Source organism: Amphiura filiformis, chromosome 14, assembly GCF_039555335.1.
Source record: "Amphiura filiformis chromosome 14, Afil_fr2py, whole genome shotgun sequence".
Lineage (NCBI taxonomy): Eukaryota > Metazoa > Echinodermata > Ophiuroidea > Amphilepidida > Amphiuridae > Amphiura > Amphiura filiformis.
In genome coordinates this window covers 37,374,041-37,399,510 of record NC_092641.1, presented here as the reverse complement: position 1 = coordinate 37,399,510, position 25,470 = coordinate 37,374,041, and the positions used below count along the sequence as shown (strand labels likewise).

Below are 25,470 nucleotides of genomic sequence, written 5' to 3'. Positions count from 1 at the left end.
TGACCCAGGGAGTAGACACGAATCATGTGACCTGATGAGGGGCCGACAAACGTCTGGCAGATTGTGTCTTCCCTGGTCCTTATTTAGCAATATCTTGGAGTCTCACGTACCACAATTCATGCTAATCTGTTTTATATTGATTTTGTTTCTTTATAGTACCTTATGGTGATTGTTTGTTCCCTTGCGAAAATGGAGGTCGATGTGAGAATGGAGGATGCATATGTCTGGATGGATACCAAGGAGCTTTCTGCCAATTCACAGGTACATCATCACTCATACACCTTATCTTGGTGTAGATTGATATACCTTGTTTCGTCTCAAGTTTAGTAGTGACGTAGGTGCACATTGCAGTGGGCGGGGAATGGGCGTCAATCCGGGGGACAAAAATGACCCATGTTTTGTTCTTTTCGGCTACTTTTTATCAATTTTGGCCGGGTTTCCTCCCACTTTTCAAGCCGGATTGGCACTAATGGGCAGTGGGGGAGGGATTGGCTCAGCAATGATGTCCTTGCTTTACATCACTTAGATCTGGGGCATGAGCCCTGGTCATTCCCAGACACCTTTACATGCATTTGCTTCCAGTCCATACTTGTTCTCACAGGGATTCTTCAGGTTCTCTCCTGCATCTAAACTGGGCTTTATTTCTTGAGTATATTGATCTGCCTTGCCTTGCATATTGAATATAATAAGAGCAGTATTGGGAAATAGCACAAATGATCTGAGTAACCAATAAGCATCAATAAATTCAAGCACCTAACTCAAACATGGGTGATTATTTCACTGGCCACACTGTCAAAGTACACGCTCTCACTAAAATTCGCAGTGCATATACAAGGGCGATTTGTCGATGGACTCACTTGATGGCTTAACCCTGTAGAGGCACTGACGTCAGTCACTACCACCAAACTTGAGGTGAAGCAAAGTATAGCTACTTCATTAACCACGTATTTGTGTAGTATACAATAACGTTACTGGATGTAGATATTGATTGGAACTTACTGTTTGAGGCGAGCAACCGATCTCGCTCGCCACCGCTCCCCCCACACTCAATTTCTAGTGAGCGATTTTCTACCATAGACACTAAATACCGCTCACTGCGAATGACCCAAAATTGGATCCAATTAAGGCATACATTAGCACTTTCAATGTATTCAATTTATCATAATAAATTAGTCTTAATCCCTGAAAATGAAAGAGAGGGTTTCAACAGTGTGTAAGTGTATCATATTGGTGTGAATTGAATGACTTAGAGAGTGATTTGACCACTAGAGAGTGATTCGACCATTCGCCTAGCACCATGCTAGCAAGTGATTGACCACTTGCCTTTAAAATCTAGATGGCAAGGCCTGCATCAAAGTGTTAGGGTTTTGTGTATTTGTTTTGCTGATGTGACAATGGTGTGAAAAATGCAGCGGCAAGTTTTTTTACAATGTTTTTGCACAAATTTCACTGATTTCAATTGTAGTTTCCACAACCAATCTTGTGGTCAACATTAACCGTGGACCAACTGACCCATACCCCAGCCCCGGTCAAGACGTCGTCATTACCTGTCAATTCATCAGTAGGTCATCACAACCTCAGCCCATCTGGGTTGACCCAGCAGGTAACCAGATTTTGACCATTCTGGACGGTGCTTCTGACCGCATTAATACCAGGAGAGTGACCACTATGTCCACTCAGCTGAACATCTTCGATGTCCAGTCATCTGATTCTGGTGTATACACATGCTATGTGGGACCAGTGACTAATACATATACATTGATTGTAGTTGGTAAGTTGATGCTGCAAACTCACAGCCTATATACGTAGCAATATCGCTGCTATTCCCTAATTAATTGTACCATTCCTGACAATTCCTTCACACATTGGGATATTCCAATTGAAATCCATACACCCCTTATGGAAGACATTTTGTTAATCTTCCATACAGAGGGTATAGATTTCAAATGGAGTCATTCACACTCGCGGTGTGTGATACTACGGTCGTGTGTTCCATAGGGGTGTATGGATGTATGAATAGCCCATTCATGTTGATGGTTGTCTACATGTAATGCAGATTGAAAACCATGGCTGGATGTGGCTGCTGTCCGACTTGTTCGGTAGCAATGATTCTTTATGACGTGCACAGTCTTGAAGGTACAGAAGTTAAGTTTAGATCTGCTAATTGAATCAGCACTTCATCAGCACAAGCAATGTTGCATTGTATGATACTTGGGTGCCACAATTGATAGCTGGGTACAGTGTTGATAAGTGCTAATGGACCCTGTCGAGGATTGTGGTTATTCCATATATATAGATTGTCAATCTGAGAATTCAAAGCTCATGTTTTATTTGATTTTCAATTTTATATTTTCAGTACCAAGCTGTGACCCAGAATGTTTGAATGGTGGCACATGTGAATCTGGTATCTGTATCTGTCCTGTGGGATATGCTGGTATTGCCTGTGAATATGAATGTAAGTAACAAGTAAGACCATCAGTGTATGTATACAAATCTGTAGTTACTAACTGTCCACCATGAAATAACTGTTATTGAATGCAAGTTTTAAAGTGTTCGAGTATAAATTCAGTCAGCTTTACTTTGACATCTAATGCTAGAATTACTCAAGTTAGGGTGTACTTGTTTCACAACTTTATTGAATTAAATCTAGTACTAGAATTTGGTTAATTTTGCTATCTTGCTATGTTATGTCTGACCAGCTAAACTTGCATACCAAACTGATATACCACCTGCATTTGAGGGTTTTAGAAACTCTCACTCCCGAGTATAGTTTTCTTACATTGTTGAATTAGATCTAATACTGAAATGCACTTGATTGTGCAACTGCTGCATTGCATCTGATATCATCAGACGCCTTCAGGCAACTGATCCGTTAAACTATTATACCAATTTACTTTACTACCTGTAAATTTTGACAGCCTTAGAAACTAGCTCAACTTCATTCTAACCAAATATGTATATTAGCCTATATATATAATATTACTTCATTTTATAATCTTATCAAAACTAGATTCGTGTGCGAATGCTCCTTTTCAAGTTGCGCACTTTCTTGAGGATCATCTTCAAAAATTGGATATATAATATAATGTTACTTCAATATTGTAATTTTGTTTGACCGTGTTTAGTGACAACCTGTGATTTCCCATGTGCTAATGGTGGCGAGTGTGTGCAAGGGACCTGTATTTGTCCCAATGGATACAGGGGATCATTCTGCCAGATCAGAAGTAAGTATCTCAATCTAAACTTGTGTCCGTAGAATGCCTCCTATGAAGGCATCATCAACTTCAAACTGTTAAGTGGATGGATGTGGCTGCTAAATCATATCACTTCAAAGTTCTTTATTAACTACTCTTTTCTTAGAAGTTGAAAGTGGTGTAGTGATTTTTTCACTAAAAGTTCCTTGTTAGAAGTGGAACAATTTATTTCTTGTATATTTAACACAATTCTTTTTCCTGATATCGACAGTTTTGGCCTGGTTTTTCAGTACATATTTGTACTCTGCCATTTTTCTCATACATAATTTTTTGGTTATTTTTAGGTTTTAAGAACATTAGTTAAGGATCTGATGATGTAAGTGGTGACAGAACCATTGAAATTTAGAGGGGGAAGCATATTTTGTGCTGGTTATAGATAGACATTTGAGCACAAGGTATGCAAAAATATTTCAATTTCAGACTATCTTAGCCCAAAATGAAGGTGAATTTAGGTATGTGATGGACCCGTGTGCGCAAAAGCGTACAAAAGTTCGCAATTTTGGCCCAAAACATGACTGTTTTTTGGGCTAAAAAGGAAGATTTACATGCTTATGAATGTAACATTAATACAGAAGGAAATGTGTGTGTTATTATTTTCATATTTCTATTCCTATGCACAAAATAAAACTGACATAAAGACAACAGTTGGGATTTGAACAGAAAATTTTCATTTTTGGGTATCTTTTATTTTTTCATTACAGTTTATACAGATATGATAATTGAAATTGCTCCGGACACTCCCAAACTTCCCAGCTTTAGAGAGGATATTAATATTGTGTGTGAGGTTGGCAATAGCAATGCATATCCCCAACCAGTATGGCTAAACCCTGGTGGAGAACAAGTACTTACAATTGAACAGGGTAAGTAAGGTCAACCAATATGGCTAAACCCTGGTGGAGAACAAGTACTTACAATTGAACAGGGTAAGTAAGGTCAACCAATATGGTTAAACCTGGTGGAGAACAAGAACTTACAATTGAACTGGGTAAGTAAGGTCGACCAGTATGGCTAAACCCAGGTGGAGAACAAGTACTTACAATTGAAAAGGTAAGTAAGGTTAACCAATATGGCTGAACCCTGGTGGAGAACAAGAACTTACAATTGAACAGGGTAAGGTCAGCATTACCGTGATTGTCAAACTCGCCCATGTGGGTGATCTTAGTATAGAGTTAAGGAAACTGTACAAAAAGTGGTCAGTAGACCATATTGTATTGTGGTGTGATAGACTTAATCAAACATTGCTAATATTTAAATATTGTTTTTATAGGAGGTTCCGACCACATAAGTATCGAAGAGTTGACGCCAACATCTACCAAGTTGATCCTGAATGAAGTAGGAAGGACTGACTCTGGTCTGTACACCTGTGTCATTGGACCACGAACCAACACTCTTACTCTGATTGTTTACAGTAAGTATTCTTGAATCATACCTATCTGTATGTCTTGTACACCTGTGTTATTGGACCACGAACCAACACTCTTACTCTGATTGTTTACAGTAAGTATTCTTGAATCATACCTATCTGTATGTCTTGTACACCTGTGTCATTGGACCACAAACCAACACTCTTACTCTGATTGTTTACAGTAAGTATTCTTGAATCATACCTATCTGTATGTCTTGTACACCTGTGTCATTGGACCACGAACCAACACTCTTACTCTGATTGTTTACAGTAAGTATTCTTGAATCATACCTATCTGTATGTCTTGTACACCTGTGTCATTGGACCACGAACCAACACTCTTACTCTGATTGTTTACAGTAAGTATTCTTGAATCATACCTATCTGTATGTCTTGTACACCTGTGTCATTGGACCACGAACCAACACTCTTACTCTGATTGTTTACAGTAAGTATTCTTGAATCATACCTGTCTGTAGGTATGTTTGTATGATTGATATAGCCTGTTTCTATAGCTTTTTGTGGGGCTTTTTTTGGCTTGGTGCATATAAAAATAAAACATCCAAATGTTAGGATTGGCCTGTTTGCATGATATCTACAATCCTCAGTTATAATAACCAATCTAAGCACATGAAAATAAGCACACACAGATATTTTCTGTATTACTAATTGTGCAAATATGTAAATTGAAAGAATGTGTGTATTGAGAGAATGTGATTTGCTGTTACTTTGTCAACATGAATGTACAAAATCTTTGAAATCACTCATACCAGACTTGAAGGGTTATATGTCTATCGTTGATAATTGCCAAATTGCAATCTCTCATTTTCTATTATTTGTTTAACCCCATGGGAACTACCAGCCAAATTACCCGCCTCTAAGAGCTATTTTGATTGGTTACAAAGTGGGATATATCATGTATCGGACCAGTCAGAGAAATGGTACCAGTAACAGTAGTTAATAGGACTGAAGGGGGTAAACTTACAATTGCTAAGAAATCTAAAAGCTCTATTTTGATTGGTTACTCAGATGACCATATCATGTAACTAACCAATCAGGGGTACTGTAAGAAAGGCAATAGTGCCTATGGTATTATAATTTCTCAAACCTTCCCTTTTGTTTCAGAGCAACCATGTGTTCCAGGCTGTGCCAATGGAGGTGATTGTGAAAATGGTGTTTGTATATGTCCAGAAGAATTCTTTGGTAGCTTCTGTCAATTTAGAGGTAGGTCTTAGCTTCTGTCAATTTAGAGTTACGCATACACCCTCCCCACCCCCTGGATACACCCTTGTCATTAATGTGGTTGAGAAATGCTAAATGTATATTTTAACAGACACCAGGTGTGTTTTGATGTGATAGGTCACATATTGATTGAAATGACAAAGTGTGCCTGATATTGTAACATGAAATTAAAATCTATAGTTGGGGCTGCTTTCACTATAGTAAGAATTCCAATTGAATGAACGCAGCTTTCAATAGCGTGATGATTTTTTGCGTACACTGGGTGATGTACGCCAGCATGTGCGACTGTGCGTGAGTAACACAGTAGTGAATCCAACCATGCCAACGCACTCGTGATTGGTTAGCATTGTATCCAAGGTTGTGCTTCGCGTTGTAGTTTGAAATACGATCGCGGTTGTATCGAGTACAGCTGTTGAAAGCTGCGTTCATTCAATTGGAATTCTTACTATAGTTTATTACTGATTAACCCATGCTAGAGAATTACAAAATTGGGCCTTATATTGACATATAAGTGAAATTCCAACAATAACCCAGTTCCAATATCTTAGATGACCAAAAACTGTGCATGTGAGCAGGTCAATAATTATTTCAAAATCTACAAGTTGAATATTAAGGGCTTAGTGCAAAGCCCATCTGCAATAGCTGCCAGGTGTCATATGTGTACAATATAGAATACAAAAACTGTCAAATGTATATAGGGCAGCTATTACAGATATGGTCTTCTTACTCTATGCTGTTATGGTTATTCGTAATCTTTGTTAACTGCTGTTTAGATTGTGTTCCAAGCTGTGAGAATGGAGGTACATGTGTTGATGGAACTTGTCTCTGTCCCCGTGGTTACAAGGGTAGCATATGCCATGAACCAGACAGTAAGTGATATTAAACCAAGGCATAGTATATTCCATTTTTGTCATTCTATTATATTGACTCTAAAGTACCTGAAATCCTTGATGTACTGTATTTCTTTAGTTTTGCCAGAGATTTTCTAGAGGAAGACTAACAGAAAGTGTTACAGTGAACATCTACCAATAAAGATCACAAGATAATGGGCACATGTATTCTTATTATAATATGCTTGGGATAAGGGATTTGTGTATATCAGGGTTCATTCCCTGCAGTATTGTAAGTGAGTATGATTGTCGATCCATGACCTTCCTCCAGATACTCCAATTTTCCTCCTACATTCCAAGATGGGACCTCTTCACATATCCTGTCCTATCTTATCTCTAATGTGCACATTGTCTTTGTCCGCAGTTGATAGTTCTGTAACAATACGCATCACTCCTAACATAGATGGCATACCCACTGAAGGCGATGACCTCAGGGTCAAATGTGAAATCATAGGGCTCACATACCTTGAAATGCCCAAATGGAAGACTCCAGAGAACACTGAGATTGACCAGTTGATACCCGGTAGGTGCACATAGTAACATACTCTGTAATATGAATCTATCCTGGAAGCTTATGAACAAGTTGAAATGGCCCAACAAACAGAGTTAAAAATTGGACTGTTGGTTTATATCCTTACAAAAGTATAACCACTTTAAATTAAAGTGTAGTGTCATAGGAAAGTAGGTTTTGTCTGAAAAATTATTTTCAATTTGATGTGTAGTTCCTTAAAAAGTAGCATTGTTGACAAACAAGTAATTGTACTAGTATTTATTACATGCCCAGCATCTTATGGTGGGAGGTATAGGGGATATAAAGCAAATGAAACAGTTTTATTATAGCATTTAATTGACCAATTCATACAGAAAATATGGAAACACCCAATGTGAAAAGTGTAAGTAAATGTGTAGGTCTATAGATAAATTGTTGTTATTTTTATTATCTTTTCAGAGTCTTAAGTATTTGTCAGAACAGGTAGTAATAAGTTTAAACTTAAAAAACATGTCAGATTTACTTAGTAATTATTTATCTTCCTCTTTAATTCTTGCCAAAGAACATACGAGTGTTATTGACTAAACAAGACTTATACAATGTTTATTATTTCTATTTTGTCTTCCATTCAAGCTCTAGGCCATAGAGTCGGAGTTGAGTACATGAGTCCTACCGTCACTATCCTCATGATCAACAACATAGAGTTGAATGATGCAGGACCCTATGCCTGCACCCTAGGACCACTGACAAGTACCTTCAACATAGTAGTGACACCCACAGGTAAGAGACAATGTCCAACTAATTTTATAGTAACAATAAGACTGCACACCTGCGCTAGTCTATGACTTGTACCCACCATCCAATTTGGCACTAGACACTTCTACACTGTCACCTTAATTGACAGCCATATCTTGGTAAGGGCCTTAAGATAGTCCCAACTTGACATTTGTCAAGTTCACTATACAAGTACTTATACTAGAAATTTCCATTGAATGAACACAGCCCAATATAGCGTGACAATATTTTACGTACACTGCATGTTGTAAGCCAGCATGTATGACTGTGCATAACGTGGAAGTACATCCAACCATTTGCGTTTGCGTTGTAGTTTGAAATACGCGATATACAATCGTGGTTGGATCGAATACAGCTGTTGAAGGCTGTGTTCATTCAATTGGTTCCAGTTAAGTAACGAACAAGGATCTAATTGGATCCATGCATCACTTTTGGATATTGGTCATGTCTTAGTGCCTAGGGCAGTGATTTCAAGTGGTTGTACATGTGGGTTCAAATTGTAAAATTCTGTGTTCACACATTATTATGTGATCATGAGCCCCTCAACCCAGATCAGAGCAGAGGTTTGGTAGTTTGACAATGCACACAATAAATGACTATGGTGAATTGTTTGTTTTTGTCAAAATGAAGTGAAAGGATTGTGTATTTGAATAGGAAATTAGCTAAGTAACAAAACTTCACCATAAATCTTCAGTTATTATTATCATTATCATTATTTTCATTATCATTATCATTATCATCATCGTCATTGTCATTGTCATTGTCATTGTCATTGTCATCGTCATCGTCATCATCATCATCATCATCATCATCATCATCATTATCATTATTGTTACTGTTATTATTACTATTATTATTAATATTTTTGTTGCATGCAGCCCCCTGTGATATACAGTGTGAAAACAATGGAGAATGCCGTGATGAAATTTGCTACTGTAAAGCTGGCTTTCATGGAAATCGATGTGAATTCACATGTGAGTATTGTCAAGTTAAACTTTATTAATCCATTTCTGGAAATTACATGCACAAGAGATTATAAATAAACTATATTAGAGCACATCCATAATACAAAGAACAGGTAATATAAGCCAAATGAAATTCAAAGGCACTCCCTGCAAATGGAATGAAAACATAAAATAACGACGGTACTTGGAGTTATGATAAAAAATAGCTTGAGGGACAAATGAGTTCAAGTACCTGTCTGTATTTGCACGCGGCAGTTGTACACGACCAGTTTTTGAGTTATGATGATATGACAAGCGATGGTAGATTAGATGTTGGTGGTCCTCCATCACATTGGTGAGCTTCTTCAACAAAAGATCAGTGTACACTGTCTCGAAATCCTGTTGTGGTGAGCCTATGATTCTACTAGCTTCTTTAATTACCCTTCCCACCGTCTGCCTGTCCCCTATGGCAATGTTCCCTCCCTCCCCAACAATGTAAACAATATCACCAATTTTACAGTGTACTTACTTCATTGACTTGTCAACTCATCATAGAACTTATGATTTTCAGAACTTTATAGGGCATTAAACACCTTGTTTTATTGCTGGTTAACTTTTTGAAAAGCGAGATAATGCGGCGGGAAAACCGAGATTGCATTTTTTGTCAAGCTTAGGTATATCCTACTGCTATAGTGTTTACAGTAGGCTATATGAATATAGATTTAGGTTTATCAATATTATTCCTGTATGTCCAATGATTCTTTTAAATACTGATATTGAACAACTTTCCTTTCAGCTTTCACTTCTCAATAATTCACCTGTTGATTAATTTATTGTTCTTTGACTATTTGTTACCCAGTGGGTCCAGATTTTGTCATTTCTATAATCCCACCACCCACCCAAATTGTCATCCCTGGACGTGATGTAACCTACATCTGTGAGATCAGAGGTCAGACTGCCTTCCCGCAACCAGAATGGACTAATCCAAGTGGTGTCTCTATTTTGCCTGCTAATCGAGGTAAGTAACAACATTGTGTACGATGCAGATACAGTCTTGAGTCTCAGCAAGAGGCAGTCTCTATTCAGTGTGTGAGCATGCGAGTCAAAAGCCCACTCAAACAATATCGGGAAAATACCTTGTTTTAATATCATTCAGTAGACATCATTTCATTGATTTCATTTCATTGGCTATATCATGTACAAAATCCACAGCAGTTGTTGCAACTCCAGTGCCAACCCCTCACATTACTGAAGTACTGAGATGCTGTTAATGCCTTGATTACCCAATACATTAATACTTTTGAATTAAAATCTTCATTGCACAGATGGGGTAGAGAGTAATATCAATGTTGAGTACATAACCGATACAGCTACAAGGTTGCTGATACGCAATCTACAGCAAGATGATACCGGTGTCTACACATGCTATATAGGACAACTCACTAACTCAGTTACAATCTCATTTGATGGTAAGTCTACACATGCTATATAGGACAACTCACTAACTCAGTTACAATCTCATTTGATGGTAAGTCTACACATGCTATATAGGACAACTCACTAACTCAGTTACAATCTCATTTGATGGTAAGTCTACACATGCTATATAGGACAACTCACTAACTCAGTTACAATCTCATTTGATGGTAAGTCTACACATGCTATATAGGACAACTCACTAACTCAGTTACAATCTCATTTGATGGTAAGTCTACACATGCTATATAGGACAACTCACTAACTCAGTGACAATCTCATTTGATGGCAAGTCTACACATGCTATATAGGACAACTCACTAACTCAGTGACAATCTCATTTGATGGCAAGTCTACACATGCTATATAGGACAACTCACTAACTCAGTTACAATCTCATTTGATGGCAAGTCTACACATGCTATATAGGACAACTCACTAACTCAGTGACAATCTCATTTGATGGCAAGTCTACACATGTTATATGTAGGACTCATCAGGCAGTTAGATAGCTAAATTGATAGGCTGCTAGACCCAGCAGTATCATTAGGTTGCTATTGTGAAAAGTTGAGTTCCTTATTGTCCCATTGTATCCCAAACATAACTCAGGGAACTGATCCTGGCTGCAAATGTATATTGTGGTATGCATAGGTTGTATACTTCCTAGCTGCAAGTCCCGGAATTGTTGTTACATTGTTTATGGAATGATTGAGCCACATTGGTTAGTGACAATTTGAAAAATTCCCTTTCTGTTTTGTTTCTTCAGTATCTGATTGTCCAGTACCATGCATTAATGGTGGCACATGTGTAGGTGGTCAATGCCAGTGTGCGAGAGGATATGCCGGTGCACAATGTCAAAATACAGGTAAGCATATAATACTATTGATCTGTGAGTAGTTTTAATAATACATTTCAAAATGCATAATTACAGGTCTTGCCACAACCCTTTCACACTTGGCAACATGTGTGTACTTTTTATCTCCACTTTTATCTCCAATATAATCATTTTAAAATGTTTCTTAAACTATCTATGAGCTGATAAATTGTGAATTGTTGCCATATTTGTTGATATTATGACATATTGATTACAACTCTGATTGATTACTACACTGTCCATGCATGGTGCTGGCTGCTGTGAGCTGGGGTTGAACCCAAAGCACATCATGCAACATGGGCTGCACCCATTGATGCCACACTTTGCATTCCTGGATGAAGGACTTGTACACAATCTATTGATTAGTGAAGTCTGGAAAAATTATGTACACTAACAATTATTTTTTACAATTTCAAAATTAACAGCCTTCCAGTTACAGCTGAGAACTGTTGGCACGGTGGAACCTGAGATTGGTAAAACACTCCGAATAATATGCCAGGTAGCAGGAGTAGCCCCCGATGTGCAGCCAACATGGAAAGCTCCAGATAACAGGGATGTGAGACGTTTGACTGAGGGTGAGAATTAGAAATTAAAAGATATTGTGATTGCGACTTGAAGTCAAATGTGTGCCATTTTTTCTCTATCGCTGTTTGTCTTTATCTGTCATTCTGTCCATCATTCTGTCTTACCTTCTTTTTCTATTTCTATCTCTCCCTCCCACCCTTTCTCCTTCCTTTCCCTCTCTTTCTCTTTTCCTCTGTCTCTTTCTCTCCTTCCCTTCCCTTTTTTCTCTCTATTCATCTCTTTTTGTTTCCTCCCTCCCTCCCTTGTGTCGAACTGTGATGTTTCTAGTTACGCCTCCACCGCGAGGCATACTGTTTTTGTAATGTCCGTTCATACCCCTGTCCATCCGTCTGTCCCTCCATCAGATGTATCTAAATTTGGTCGCACATGAGCAGTTCAAATCTAATTGCAACCATTATTATGTTTTGATGAATCCAGGTGTGTAAAAATATTGGATCCATCACATAATAAAAGATTATAATGATAAAATTTGATGCTTTACGCCCAATATTTATTGGTCGAGCTATGAGTTTTAAAATATTGGACTCGACTACGTCTTGTCCAATATTTTAAAACTCATAGCTCAACCAATAAATATGGGCTCAATCGATCAAATTTTATATCAAACTTGGGCTACAGCTATACTATGGTGGTGTTAAAGGTCACACACTGAGGTCAAAGGTCATTTAATTTCAACTTGTAAAAAAGGCTGACAATGTAAAAGAATTTGTGAACTAGAAGTGGGATTTTCAATAACATTTATCTGGTACAATATCTTTCTGAATTTAAATCGCCTCTTGGCGGAGGTATCCCAATCGATGCCTTGTGTCAAAAACCGCAACGTTCCTAGTTCCAATGTGCATTACTGTTCTTCATATTTCAGGTGGTGATGAGCATTTGCATGCTACCTATGAGTCACCCACAGCTACCCAGCTGACAATTGCAGACCTACGAGAAGCAGACGGTGGTTCCTATCAATGTTACCTTGGCCCTATGAGAGCCAACTTCAGGCTTGTCATTCAAGGTAAGATCATTTCTATATAAGGTGTATCAAATTTCTTCTTGTATCATATTTTTAAACCATTCAATGCTTTGATACTTGTTTCTTCCCCGCCAATATTTTTCATGTGCTGAGGAGGAGCAAGGATTTTTAGCACATCAATAGGCGAGGGAGGAAAGCAATATTTGGAAAACCAAGAGAAGGGGCAAGCAATGGCACCTCCCTTTTCTTGGCAGATTACAAAGAGATTACGATGTTCCATATACAGCATGTGGACCGTGTGTTTAAACATGCATTTATACGCACATTTATACATGTATTGGCTGTATATAATCATTCGGCCCTCTTACCCCCGTGCTTCCTGAATAATATTATTACAAAAACCTAATGTTTCCGTATATTACGGACCACTACATGCATATATCATGACTTTATTTTCAAAATGATACTTTTTTGTGGTGAAAATTTGTCGCATTCATTGTAACACCGTAAAAATGTCAATTTCAATGTGGGCCGTGCGTTTGCAAGCCACGATTGTATCAAAAAAGCACACCGCAATGTCATTTTTATATGGCCAATCTTGCATGCATTTCAATGGACAATCTGTGCAAATGAACTATGCACATGAATGAAGTCAAATTTTCGCATCTCACTGTTGCTTTATTGTAATGATTTCTTACAAACAAAAAGGATCATATTAATAGTTAGACTTTCCTTTGTATGTTCATTATCCTTGACTGCCTTTAAAATATTGTGAAATGGACAAATTTTGTGCATTTTCAACGAAGTCTCCACCTTCATTCCGAACGTGCAAAATCTTCAAAACTGGCTAAATGTGTGACCACACTTCAATACAGGAGAGTTGTTTTGAATAGATCGACGGGCGTACGATCATGGCGTTTACAAATCGCAATCTCTCTAATTAGTGCATAACCCCTAATGGCAAACATAATGTGTTTTAATTTGATGGGAACGAATTCAAATCTCTCATTTAGTGGTTTTAGATTATTTATAGGATAACTAATCAATAGAATAAGATCCGTTTAACCTACCCAGTGTGATAAAGTTAAGGTAAGCTGGGGTGACTAAATTGTTAAGGTACATAGTAATGTTGTGTGAAAGTTTCAATTATCTTGCCATTTTGAAGCCCATTTCATTTCACCCTATGAAATAATGTCAATATTGTGTTTTGCCAGAGCCTGTGTGCAACCCATCATGTCTCAACGGTGGTACATGTGTACAAGGAAGATGTCAATGCCCTCAAGGCTATATAGGAATAGCCTGTGAAAACAGTAAGTGATCTCTTGACTGGGCCAGTATACAAACTATTGTGCTGTAATTTATAGGAAATGTCTGCAAACTTGAATGTTGTGCAGGTGGAAATACAATAATACATATTTGAATAGACAAAAAAGATTGGGTTATACTCTGGTACATTCCTTTTTCAGCAAATGAATGTTAATTTATATTATGTCTCTTAAGATTGAATATAAAAGATAATGTGTTATCATTATGAGCAGACAAGATGTGTGTTTAATGACAATAAGGAATTTTACTTGAAATACCTCAATATTTCTATGAATATTCTTTCATCTTTTTTTTTTACATAAAGAACTCATTTTTGTTTGTAGAGAAATGGTACAAAAAGTAATTCAAAACCTGCACTTCTGATTTTTTATTTTTATTGCAGGTCAGCCACAACAAGTTCAGATCCGTCTTACACCCAGCTTCAGTGACACTGGAGTTCCAGTTTCAGGGGATGATGTTGACATCACTTGTGAAATCCTGATTCAGGGGCCATCACCATACCCACCACCCAGGTGGAAGGGACCGAATGGGGTGGTTGTGCCTCGTACAGTAGGTAGGTTATCCTGAGAAAAGACACCACTTTTTGCAACACAGTCAGCTGAATTTGCCATTGTGTGGTGCACACCAGTAAATAGCCCCCATTGACTTTGTGTACAAACAGGGTCCGGGAAAACATCATTTTCTTGACTCTAGAGCGACTCAGTTCTTCAAAACTTACCCTTTCTGAAAGTTGAAGGTCAGATGAAGACATCCATTGTAGAAATTATATATGGAGTCCAGCATTTTTTCCCAGAAAAATGCCGACTAGATCACCCTCTAGCCCGTACAGCCTACATGTACGCCACCTCACAAACAGCTTGGTGTTTCTGAAATGTAACACATTTTGAAAGTTTAGCCAAATCATCATAAAAGTCGGATCCTGCTCATTTTTCATAGACAATCTATTTTCCAGGCCTAAATGAGGATTAAATACGAATCAGGGCCTAATAGTTGGGTTTTAAGCCTTTTCTAATGTATTTAAGTAAGTTGTGTTGCACGTTTCCTCGTTTGAAACACTGATTTTTTCCTCCCAGGGTGTAGGAGACTTGTATTTATTGGTGCGCACTCTAATGTGGTGTCTTTTCTAGATTAGGAATGTGCTTGCCTTTATTATTCGGCAATGATATACTAAAACAATGGTACACAGTAAAGTTTTATGTCCTAAAATATGTAATTCATTAATCTTTATTTATCCATACATGCAGTATACATACAGTAATTTATCCATTGTCCATTCCAGTTGGTGTACCACAACACATGTCAGAGGAACTGTTGACGGGTAAATCCACTAAGTTATACATCAATGACATCTCGCAGGCTGATGCAGGACAATATGTGTGTATGGTTGGACACATTATGGCTACATTCACAGTTGTTCCAAGTGGTAAGATTTATTTGCCAAAAATTGGCAAATCTGCAAAATTTCACATGATGATAATTTTTATTTTGAGAGTTCTTCTAATGAAAATGTGAAAATACTTAAATTGAAGTGCTAGGCAGACAGCCAGAAATAGTAAATTGAAAGGCAAATAAAATTTTTTGAAAGTGTTGCAGAATATTTTCATGTCATAGTAATCTTAAGTTTGTCACATAGTATTCAACATGTTCAATGGGATGTTCAAATGCACAGTTTTGGCTCTCACATCAAAATGAATTGACATACCAGCATGAAACTTTATAGATGGGGTTTGGGGTGAATTGAAAGCGGTCCATCCTCCTTTAAACTATATACAGGCTTAACCATATTTTCTTTGTTTCCATGCAGTTCCTCTTCTTGAGTGCATTCCATTATGTCTGAATGGTGGCACATGTGAGAATGGACAATGTGTATGCCCACAAGGATATGAAGGCAATATCTGTGAAACACAGGGTAAGATTCCATAGTGCGCTATTAGATAATTTCAAGAATTCTGGATTTAATTTACTACTGTAAAAGTGATTATTTTCTAGCATATTATTTTCCCGCTTTGACAATTTTGAACTACATCACTTGCTCTTAAATGTGTGATTTTAGAGTTTTCGTACATAGACCTATGCATAATACAGATTGTATTCACCTATCTTTATTTTTACATATGCTGAAAATGTCAAATTTAACAGTATAGAATGGAACAGTCTTTTGCACAAATGTGACTCATCACATCAAAACAGGGCAATTGTCCAAAACTTGCATTTAAAGATAAAGAAATTGTTTCTGAAAAAAATAGACATTTGTTCTATATTTGTAAGTCAATATTCTACATCCGACATTGTGTTAGATGTTGATCATTTTAAAGCTTAACTAGAAATATTATTTCATATCAAGTTGTGAAATAGATGAAAAATTGATTGATTGGTCAATTGATTAATTGATACTTTGTTGCAGTTGAAGACCAAACCGTACTAACCATCAGAAAAGTAGGAAATGAACGTCCTGTGATTGGAGCTACCCTTCAGTTTGAGTGTGTGGTCGGTGGAAGCAGAACAGTGTTGAACCCGATCTGGCTTACCCCTGATCGGCAAAGAATACTACCAAGACCACCAGGTCAGTGTGTGGGGGTGTATGGGGGTGTGATATATGTGTGTGTGTGTATTGTGGTCAGTGGAAGTAGAACAGTGTTAAACCCGATCTGGGTTACCCCTGATCGACAAAGAATACTACCATTACCAAGACCAGCAGGTCAGTGTGTGATGGTGTATAGGGGGTGATATATGTGCATGTGTATTGTGGTTGGTAAAAGTAGAACAGTGGTGAACCCGATCTGGAATTCCCCTGTTGGCCCCGATTGCCAGGACGTGCCCGACTGGCCAAATTGCATATTAAAGCATATAAACATGAGTCCGCAGTTACTCGGTATAGGACAGTCCCCGGTTGCATTGTGATTTCTCGAACTGTGGTCCTTTTAGATAGTAAAAAAATAAATCTGTGTGTCCCCGATTGTATGGTGTTTTCTCAGAAATGTGTGGGGGGGTGTATGTCCCCGGTTGCCGGTGTTTACAAGTATTGGGGTGCTTGACCCAATCTGGGTTTTCCTGATCTAAGATTACCATCAAGACCAGCAGGTCAGTGTGTGATGATGTTGGAGTTTATGATGTTGCATTTGTGAAATATGTGTATGTTGGTGTGGCAGTTTGATAGTGTATGTTTGTGGGGGTGTTTGTGTATGGGGGTGCATTTGTGATTAACTGTAAACGTGTACCTACTTTAGGATACACACACCACAACCGTGGACACACCTGCAACTATGGATGTCCATGGTTGCTGGCTATAACCAGGGCTGCCCTTCCAGCTGACATACAAGATACTGATCAGTGAACATGTTCAAAAAAACGCCTTAAGACTCATCTATTTAAATTATGTTTTTGAATTTTTGTGATTGTTCTCATTTTCTCTTTGTTTTGTACAGTACGAGGGGGTATCAAAAAGTTTTAGAAATCGCCCAGAAGTGAAAGAGCTATGTCAATGAAATTTTGTCAGTGCAATCACTGGTCCTTATGTACACTATGGTGCAAAAATGGTCTCATAAGTATGTTTACTTTTTTTTACAGGCGACGCTAGATGCTAATAACCTTCTGCGCATAAACTGCAAGATTAAGAAAATTGAGGCAAGCAGCGTTATTAAGATCCTGCATTTGAAGGGTTGCAGTGCCTAGAAAATCGATGATGAAATGAAAGTTATCTTCGTGGTGATTGTGATATTGTCACTGTTGCTTTTTGGAAAATTAATTTTATTTCATTACAGATTTTTTGGGCACTGTAACCCTTAAAATGGAACTTAATCATGCTTCATGCCTCAATTTTCTCCATTTTGCTGGTTATGCGGTTACATAGGCAGGTACTGACATCTAGCGCCTGTAAAAAAAGTAAACATTCTTATGAGACCATTTTTGCATCATAGTGTACATAAGGACCAGTGATTGCACTGACAAAATTTCATTGATATAGCTCTTTCACTTCTGCATTTCTAAAACTTTTTGATACCCCCTCAAGACTCAAAGGTTGCTTGTGATGTATAGAGCATAAATATTTATTTATTAACTTGTCCATGTTCATGTAAATTCACATTGTTTTTGTAATTTTCTCTTTTCTTCTCAGATGGTTCAGGACATGTATACATATTGACACCCACCCCGTACAGCTCAGTGCTGGTGTTGGACTCTATCGTAGACTCCGATGCTGGTGTCTATTCCTGTATATTCCCACCAAATCACAGATCCACTGTGACTCTCAGAATAACTAGTAAGTGATGTTGTTATAAACAATGTGTTGCAATGATTTCAGTCAATTTTAAGCTATTAAGGCAATGTGTGATACAATCAATTTATTATAAGCAGTGTGTTGCAATGGTTTACAGTCAATGCGTATGCTATTAAGGCTATGTAACACAATCTGCTCCATGGATGCCAAAGGAGGCAATTTCAAAAATTGAGTTACTATAATTATTACCTTATTTAAACATTATGCTCTCATATACTGAAAACATCACAGGTCTAGCATACTTGGTTCTAAAGTTATGAAGTTTTGTGATGTCTATTTTCTTTTGTATTTTATTGATTTTTTTACCTCCATATTTTTGCCTTTATCTCAATTTCAAATTTGCCGCATTTGGCTTCCATGGACCTGATCATGTCACATATGTGATACGATCAAGCAAAATTATTTAGTGGGGGAGCAATATTTATTATTTTTCTTTATTTGTTTCTCTTACCTAGTATACAGGTAACAGTGTACTGGAAAATGCAGGCAATATTGACACACATGGTTCCTGCAAAATTATAACTATTATGCTGCTGAAAAAATTAAAAAACCTTCCTTAAAGTTTTATGCCAAAAACATCAACATTGACTTTAAGTCAAATGTTAAAACAGTTAATTTGTTTTATGTTGGAGAATGATGAGCTTTAGTGCTGTAAAGTTCAGTTTCATGGTATCTGCATATTTATGAGTTCAATTGCATTTTCATTAAAATGTTGTGAGGTTCCATTTACACGGTGTAATTGTTGTATTTCAGGTCCAGGTCCTGATGTGTGTTTACAACCTTGTCAACATGGTGGTACCTGTGTGGATGGCCAATGTGTTTGTCCACCACTCTTTGAGGGATCTTACTGTCAGTTTATGGGTAAGATTTATGTCTAATAAACAGAGCAAAATTGATGTAGAAATCTGTTTTTGAAATACTTGAAATGTCTGCTCTGTGTTCTGGCCATAAGTTTCGACATAAAAAGTTTTAAGATTGTTTCTCAAAAAATCAAAAATTATCTTAAGAACAACCACTGAACAAATACTAGGCTTGTTTGTACTCATTTTAATGCATTTGTTATGCTGATTCTAAATTTTGTCATGAAAATGTATAATTCTGAAAATGTTTTATTAAAAAAATTGAAACTTACTGTCTGCAGTCGACACCTTCATGGAGAGGGCTACTGTTTCTTGTTTATACGTACAAATTAATACATTGCAAGTATGTAAATAAATTTAAAAAAGAATGTTTGTGATTTGCTCATTTCAACACATTTTTCTATTGCTACTGAGATGCGTACATCAGAATCATTTTTAACCCCCTGGACACTACTGGTCATCTAATAGCATTTCTGATTGGTTGATAACTTAAAATGCTCATTTCAATTGCCAATTATGCTAAGGCTTTAAACTATTTATGGTTAAACCTGTATTTGAAGATGATCTTATCAATACCCTCCCTGATTGGTTCAAAAATGGACACAATATTCATTTTTTCTAATCTGCAGGTAGTTCTCATGGGGCTAAACAATGGTGTTATTGCAGTATAAGTCCTCTCAGTACACGGATTATAACTATGCATTTGGTTAATTTTACCAAATGGAATTCTGCAATGGCAAAATTCTATATTTTTTCTTTTGCATATTTTTATTATTGAAAATGGTAAAAGTGTGTAATTGTAATCATATTTGTCATTTTAAATCCAGTTGCCCACCGGGCATGTCAGACTGTATTTTATATTGCCTAACATCAAATTTTGGTTGTCCTAAGCAGCCGGGCAAGTCATTCTGCAATTGGCCTTTTGTGTAATAATAATTCCTTTTCTTGCCCCCATCTTTTTTTTTCAGTGGACACACCCATCCAGATTCCACAATTTCCAACAGAGATAAACGAAGGTGATTCTTTAACCATAGATTGTGAAATACCACAAGGCAGTCCTCATGTCAACCCACAATGGTATAACCCACAGAACCAGCAAGTACAGCCGGAGGGTCTTGGTGAGTGTCAATTCTTGGTATATTCTTTGACCATGTACTGTGGCATTCTGGACTAAAAATATGAAAAGGTAGTTCTTATTGTTATACCCACAGTGGTACAACCCAGAGTACCAACAGGTGCAACTTGGTAAGTGTCCATTCTCTGGTTATAGGGGTGAGCTATCTGGAGGTGGCCGAGCGTTTTAGGCATTGAGCTATTGCCGGGAAAATAGGATTGGAGAGAGTTCAAGCCTTGGGCTTGCCTTAGATGATAATTCTCTTCCTCTCCCAAAATGTTCCTATAAGGTCAGGAATCCTGCAATTATACTTCGCAGAATATAATTGTAGAATTTCTTCTCACCCCCATACATTGCTTAGCAGATATTGGTAGTATGTGTGTAATGTCTTGTGGTGTGGAAGTCACATAAAGCTGTTGGTCTCCTGAACAGAAGTTAAGTGTCAGAGCTATTCAAAAAGAGAAGGGGGACTATCCTCAGTTCTGATTTCAAATGTAGATTTCAAATGGAGTCCACCCGTACAGGTAACCTCATATTCACAATCCCTGTGTGGAAGATTCCATAGGGCTGTTGTCTTTCACACAAACTCACTGGCCCTGTATATTGATCAAACATATGTCAAATATTTACTTGCAGGTCTAAACCAGAACCAGTATGTACAGAGAAGCTCTCAGAAGGCATCCACACTGGTCTTAGAAGACATCAGTTCTGCAGATGGCGGCACTTATACATGTGTTGTAGGGCCATTTAGGAAGTCTATCAGCTTGATAATTCACAGTAAGTTGCATGAATGTTACGTCTCATAGCACATAGAAACAAAAGTCTTGAAATTCTTCAAAACTGATCATATCAACAGATGCAGGCTTGTATGTGGGTTTTTTTTGGTCATTTTAGGAAGGCTGTCAGTTTTGTTGTTAACAGTGAGGTACAGAGAAATAACCCATTGAGTGTTATGCATATGAAGTTCTTACTCCTTTAATTCCTTGGAATTTCTTGCAATGATAGGTAACTCCCTGTATTATTTTCTTTTCTAGTCTCCACCAGCTGCTTACAACCTTGCGTTAATGGAGGTACATGTGTCAATAAACAGTGTAGATGTCCAATAGGCTTCGCAGGAGACCAGTGTGAGATTACAAGTAAGTACATGGTTGTCAAATGTGATATATTGTCTCATTATTTATACATTAATTACACTTGGCAAATACATACTACCAACTGTGTATAATATCAAACAGTAAAATCACATGATAAGAGAATTAGGCTAATCCATTTTGAATCCACCCTCCCCATGTGACAGGTTTTGGAAATATCTTCCACAGGGGGAAGTATAAATTTCAAATGGAATTAGCACATTGACCAACACTATTTGAAACTGTTCCTCCCGCTGTGGAAGGTTTAGGTTGAATCATTTTCAGAGGGTATATGAAATTCAAATGCATTTAGAATGTGTTCAGTCTATTTGCAATTTATTTTGTTGGAGTCAACCAGAGTTGCTTTGATATCACCCACCCAGTAAGTGATCCTCTTGCATACAAGACCGTGCAATGAGTAAACCACTTAAATAAATGACCCGTCCAATTATCAAACGTCTTGCATACATGACCCATCATATAATACTCTACCCATAGCAAAATATGCTTACGATATGCATTAATAGAGGTAGTCAATGTGACGTCAACTCCGCCATCTTGTGGGTACGGAGTGCCTTGTTGCTAAGATCACCGCGTTGACGCTTGACTGAAGAGGTGCGTCACGCGCTGCGACTCCCGCGTAATCGGGGCGCAATGCCTAACGCATGACATGCAGAACGGCAGTACCAACAAGATGGCGGATCCCGTGGAAAAGGCTGACGGTCTCTATTGCTTATTTGCTTGTTTCTGTCCTGCATCGCTGTCTAAAATCTGCTATCTCCAGTCTGGTGGTTTTTTACATAATGTTAATATGCATTAATAATTGATCAAAATAAGAGTTCTTCGTCCATATATGTAGAATAAATATAGATAATGATTGAGAGGATGTTTTTCTATTATTCTTTCTCCAGTCTTTGATATCAGGGTACAACCGTCACCACAACAGAGTCCTCTTGAAGGCTCCAATGTAACCTATGTATGTGAGGTAGCAGAAGAGTTGGGTTATCGTAACCCAGAATGGCTGAATCCACGCTCACAAAGAATCTTGTCCAGAACACAAGGTAAGATAATTCATTATTTTAACGTGTGATTTCAACACAAATCTTGATACTCGGTATTCTAGGAATCAAATATCTTACAGTCTTACAAATATATGATTCTAAGCACTGACCTATCAGGGTATTCCCTTGACAAGGGATGTGATATATTGGTCCGATAATGTCTTTCTTCTCGGTTTTGTCTTTGGGTGAGACAAGTAGCTGCCTCATACTTGGGGTATGTGTGTTGGAGTGTATGCATTTCCCTCTATATATTCATTAGTTTCATTTTATTTATTTTGTTTTGATTTGTATTTTTGTTGCATTTTTTACCTATCCAACTTTTATATTATCTTTTCTACATTTGTTTTCTTCCTTTCTTGATTTCTCTTTGTTTTTGTTTCATTTCATTTCGTCTCCTTTACATTGTGTTACGTTACTCAGTTCAGCGTTTACAATCACAAAGATACACACGAGGTAAGAACTGAATAGCACACATTCGTGCTCAGTGGGTGTGGTCTAACTTGTACACATTAAATTATGTTGGTTGTTATGAGACATCATATCGTCTGGGAACACACTTGTAGAAGGGTGCACTTATTTCACACAATGACAACCTTGATGCTGCAGCACTCTTATATATCCACAGAATAAGTCCCATTTTTGTGGTGACAAATTTCTCACCTTGTTATATAATGTTGCATTGATTTACTACCTGTTGCTAGAATACAACAAGCACAATTAGGGTATTACAGTTAAAATCCATTCTCTTGGTCGGGCTGACGTCACGAAGGGGAAATAGCCTTGTAAAACCAGTGTGCACACGTGCAATTCCCCTTTCTCAAGCTGGTTGCTATGCGCGCGCTTGTGCAAAGGGACAATGTTCCTGGATGTTCGATTGAGTGAATACATGTCCTATGGAAGACATGACCTTAGTCCCCCACACAGGGGGTGTAGATTAGAAATGGAGTCACACTTTCAGGTAACCCCATTTGAAATTCACACAAATTAAGGTCATGTTTTCCATAGGGTGTTATGGATTTCAACTGGAATATTTCAATCTCTTTTGATTTCAGGCTTAGATGGTCGTGTGATGGTTGAGGAAGTGTCTCCCTACTCAACCACACTGCTTATCAATAGTTTGGAAGAAGGTGACCAAGGAGTCTATGTGTGTACTGTGGGACCACTGAGGACCACATATGAAGTGACCATTAGATGTAAGTATAATGAAGAGTAGACATTGTAAATCAAACAAGTAATTGGCATTATTATTTTGTTAGCAATTCAATGGCTACAATTTATGGTATTAAAGGTCTATCCCATCATGCTTTGCAGTATCATAATATGACTGCATGTGCCATAGAAAGTGTACACAAAATCTTTCACTTCAACTTTCATTTAAATCAGAAGTGTTTTTATTAGAAAAATATGACCTCTATTAAGTATACACTGCAATGCATGATGGGATACTCCCTTCAGCTGCTGTGGTATTAAATAGCTGTCATTTTTAACATTAGGCTGTCTCAGCTACAAATAGACTTTCTCCACCGTTAGCCAGCTAATTGCAGTAAGAATTATGCTGGATTTCATCCTTCTGTAGGAAGGGTAGTGCCAAAAATAGTTGCTATTTAGCATCAATAGAAATATTTCAGTTTGTTTGTTTGTTTGACCAGTTGGTCCGAGAGGACACACGCTTGGGTCCTGATGGGACCAGTTGCATATGCTGGGGGGAAATTGATAATTGCTTGTAATAGCCCATGTATTGTGCATGTAACCTTCAGCAAGCAATCTCATAATGGTGTGACAGGACGTCATCATCATTTGGTATTTTTCAAAAAGTTTATTTGCATAGAAATTTCAAATCCGTCACTCTCAGCTGGGCTAAATATAACCGGGAACAGTTGGGATTCTAAATAATCATGCTATATGTAAATTTTCCTATATAGATCCTGATTGCTTAAGACCGTGTTTGAATGGTGGCCAATGTGTTAGAGGAACATGTGAATGTCCAGCTGGCTACAAAGGTGTTATGTGTGAAACCATAGGTAAGTCAACAACAATAAGATTGTTTGCTTGTCCTTGTCTGACCAACCATCCCAAACATTCTGACCAAACACGTTTGTTTTACTATTTTCATCAACAATTTTGAGCTATTCCATCTAATAAAATTATCCAACATGAAGAAGCTTAAGAAATGTATTTACTGTGTCTCAAAAATCTTGAAGTTTATGTTTGCTACTGTCCAATGTCCATATACCCAGGCGGAAATACCAATATATAATTTTGTTCACCTCAAGTTCGGTAATGACATCAATGCTACTTCACGGTTGCGCTGCAAGTGTGCTGACAAACTGCCCAAGTGCGTGTACACTCAGGGCGTTTAACTTCACCCGCGCGATTTGATACTGTGGTGAGTGATATACGTACTACGTCACTACCGAACTTGAGATGAACCAAATTATAGTGTGACTGCAGCATCACAATTTGCAATAGACCTCCATATATTTAAACTGTGCATTTCAGAAAGGAGTTTGTACAAACAAAAGTGTTGTTAACAAGAATTGAAGCGTCAGATTGTGCCACTAGTCTTTAGCAAACTGTAGACCCAAGTGAGAATGCATGAATTTTGGCATGGTGGTCGTTTTTGGAGGGAAATAAAAGAAAAATGAAAAAAAAAATCCTTTTACCAACCAACCAACCCATGTGTAAAATATGTCCTATGGACAAGCAAACAGTTTTTTGCCTACATTGCGTGATATATCATTTAGTCATGACCAACAGGATAATGATAACAATATAATCTAAAGTAAT

General features: G+C 37.6%; 1 protein-coding gene across 1 annotated transcript in view; it reads left to right on the top strand.

Moving 5' to 3' along the window:
• LOC140169391 (uncharacterized) overlaps window positions 1-25,470 on the top strand; it is a 319,476-nt gene that overhangs the window by 155,191 nt on the left and 138,815 nt on the right. The window contains 31 exon segments of the mRNA XM_072192648.1: window positions 157-261; window positions 1,466-1,771; window positions 2,357-2,455; window positions 3,126-3,224; window positions 3,956-4,114; window positions 4,522-4,662; window positions 5,785-5,883; window positions 6,675-6,770; window positions 7,156-7,314; window positions 7,656-7,684; window positions 7,872-8,061; window positions 8,955-9,050; window positions 9,880-10,038; window positions 10,346-10,489; window positions 11,263-11,361; window positions 11,796-11,945; window positions 12,818-12,958; window positions 14,131-14,226; window positions 14,625-14,795; window positions 15,522-15,665; window positions 16,047-16,151; window positions 16,647-16,805; window positions 18,357-18,500; window positions 19,272-19,379; window positions 20,347-20,496; window positions 21,129-21,269; window positions 21,527-21,628; window positions 22,534-22,683; window positions 23,104-23,136; window positions 23,736-23,876; window positions 24,606-24,704. Of these exon segments, the coding sequence (XP_072048749.1) occupies window positions 157-261; window positions 1,466-1,771; window positions 2,357-2,455; window positions 3,126-3,224; window positions 3,956-4,114; window positions 4,522-4,662; window positions 5,785-5,883; window positions 6,675-6,770; window positions 7,156-7,314; window positions 7,656-7,684; window positions 7,872-8,061; window positions 8,955-9,050; window positions 9,880-10,038; window positions 10,346-10,489; window positions 11,263-11,361; window positions 11,796-11,945; window positions 12,818-12,958; window positions 14,131-14,226; window positions 14,625-14,795; window positions 15,522-15,665; window positions 16,047-16,151; window positions 16,647-16,805; window positions 18,357-18,500; window positions 19,272-19,379; window positions 20,347-20,496; window positions 21,129-21,269; window positions 21,527-21,628; window positions 22,534-22,683; window positions 23,104-23,136; window positions 23,736-23,876; window positions 24,606-24,704 (4,014 nt within the window).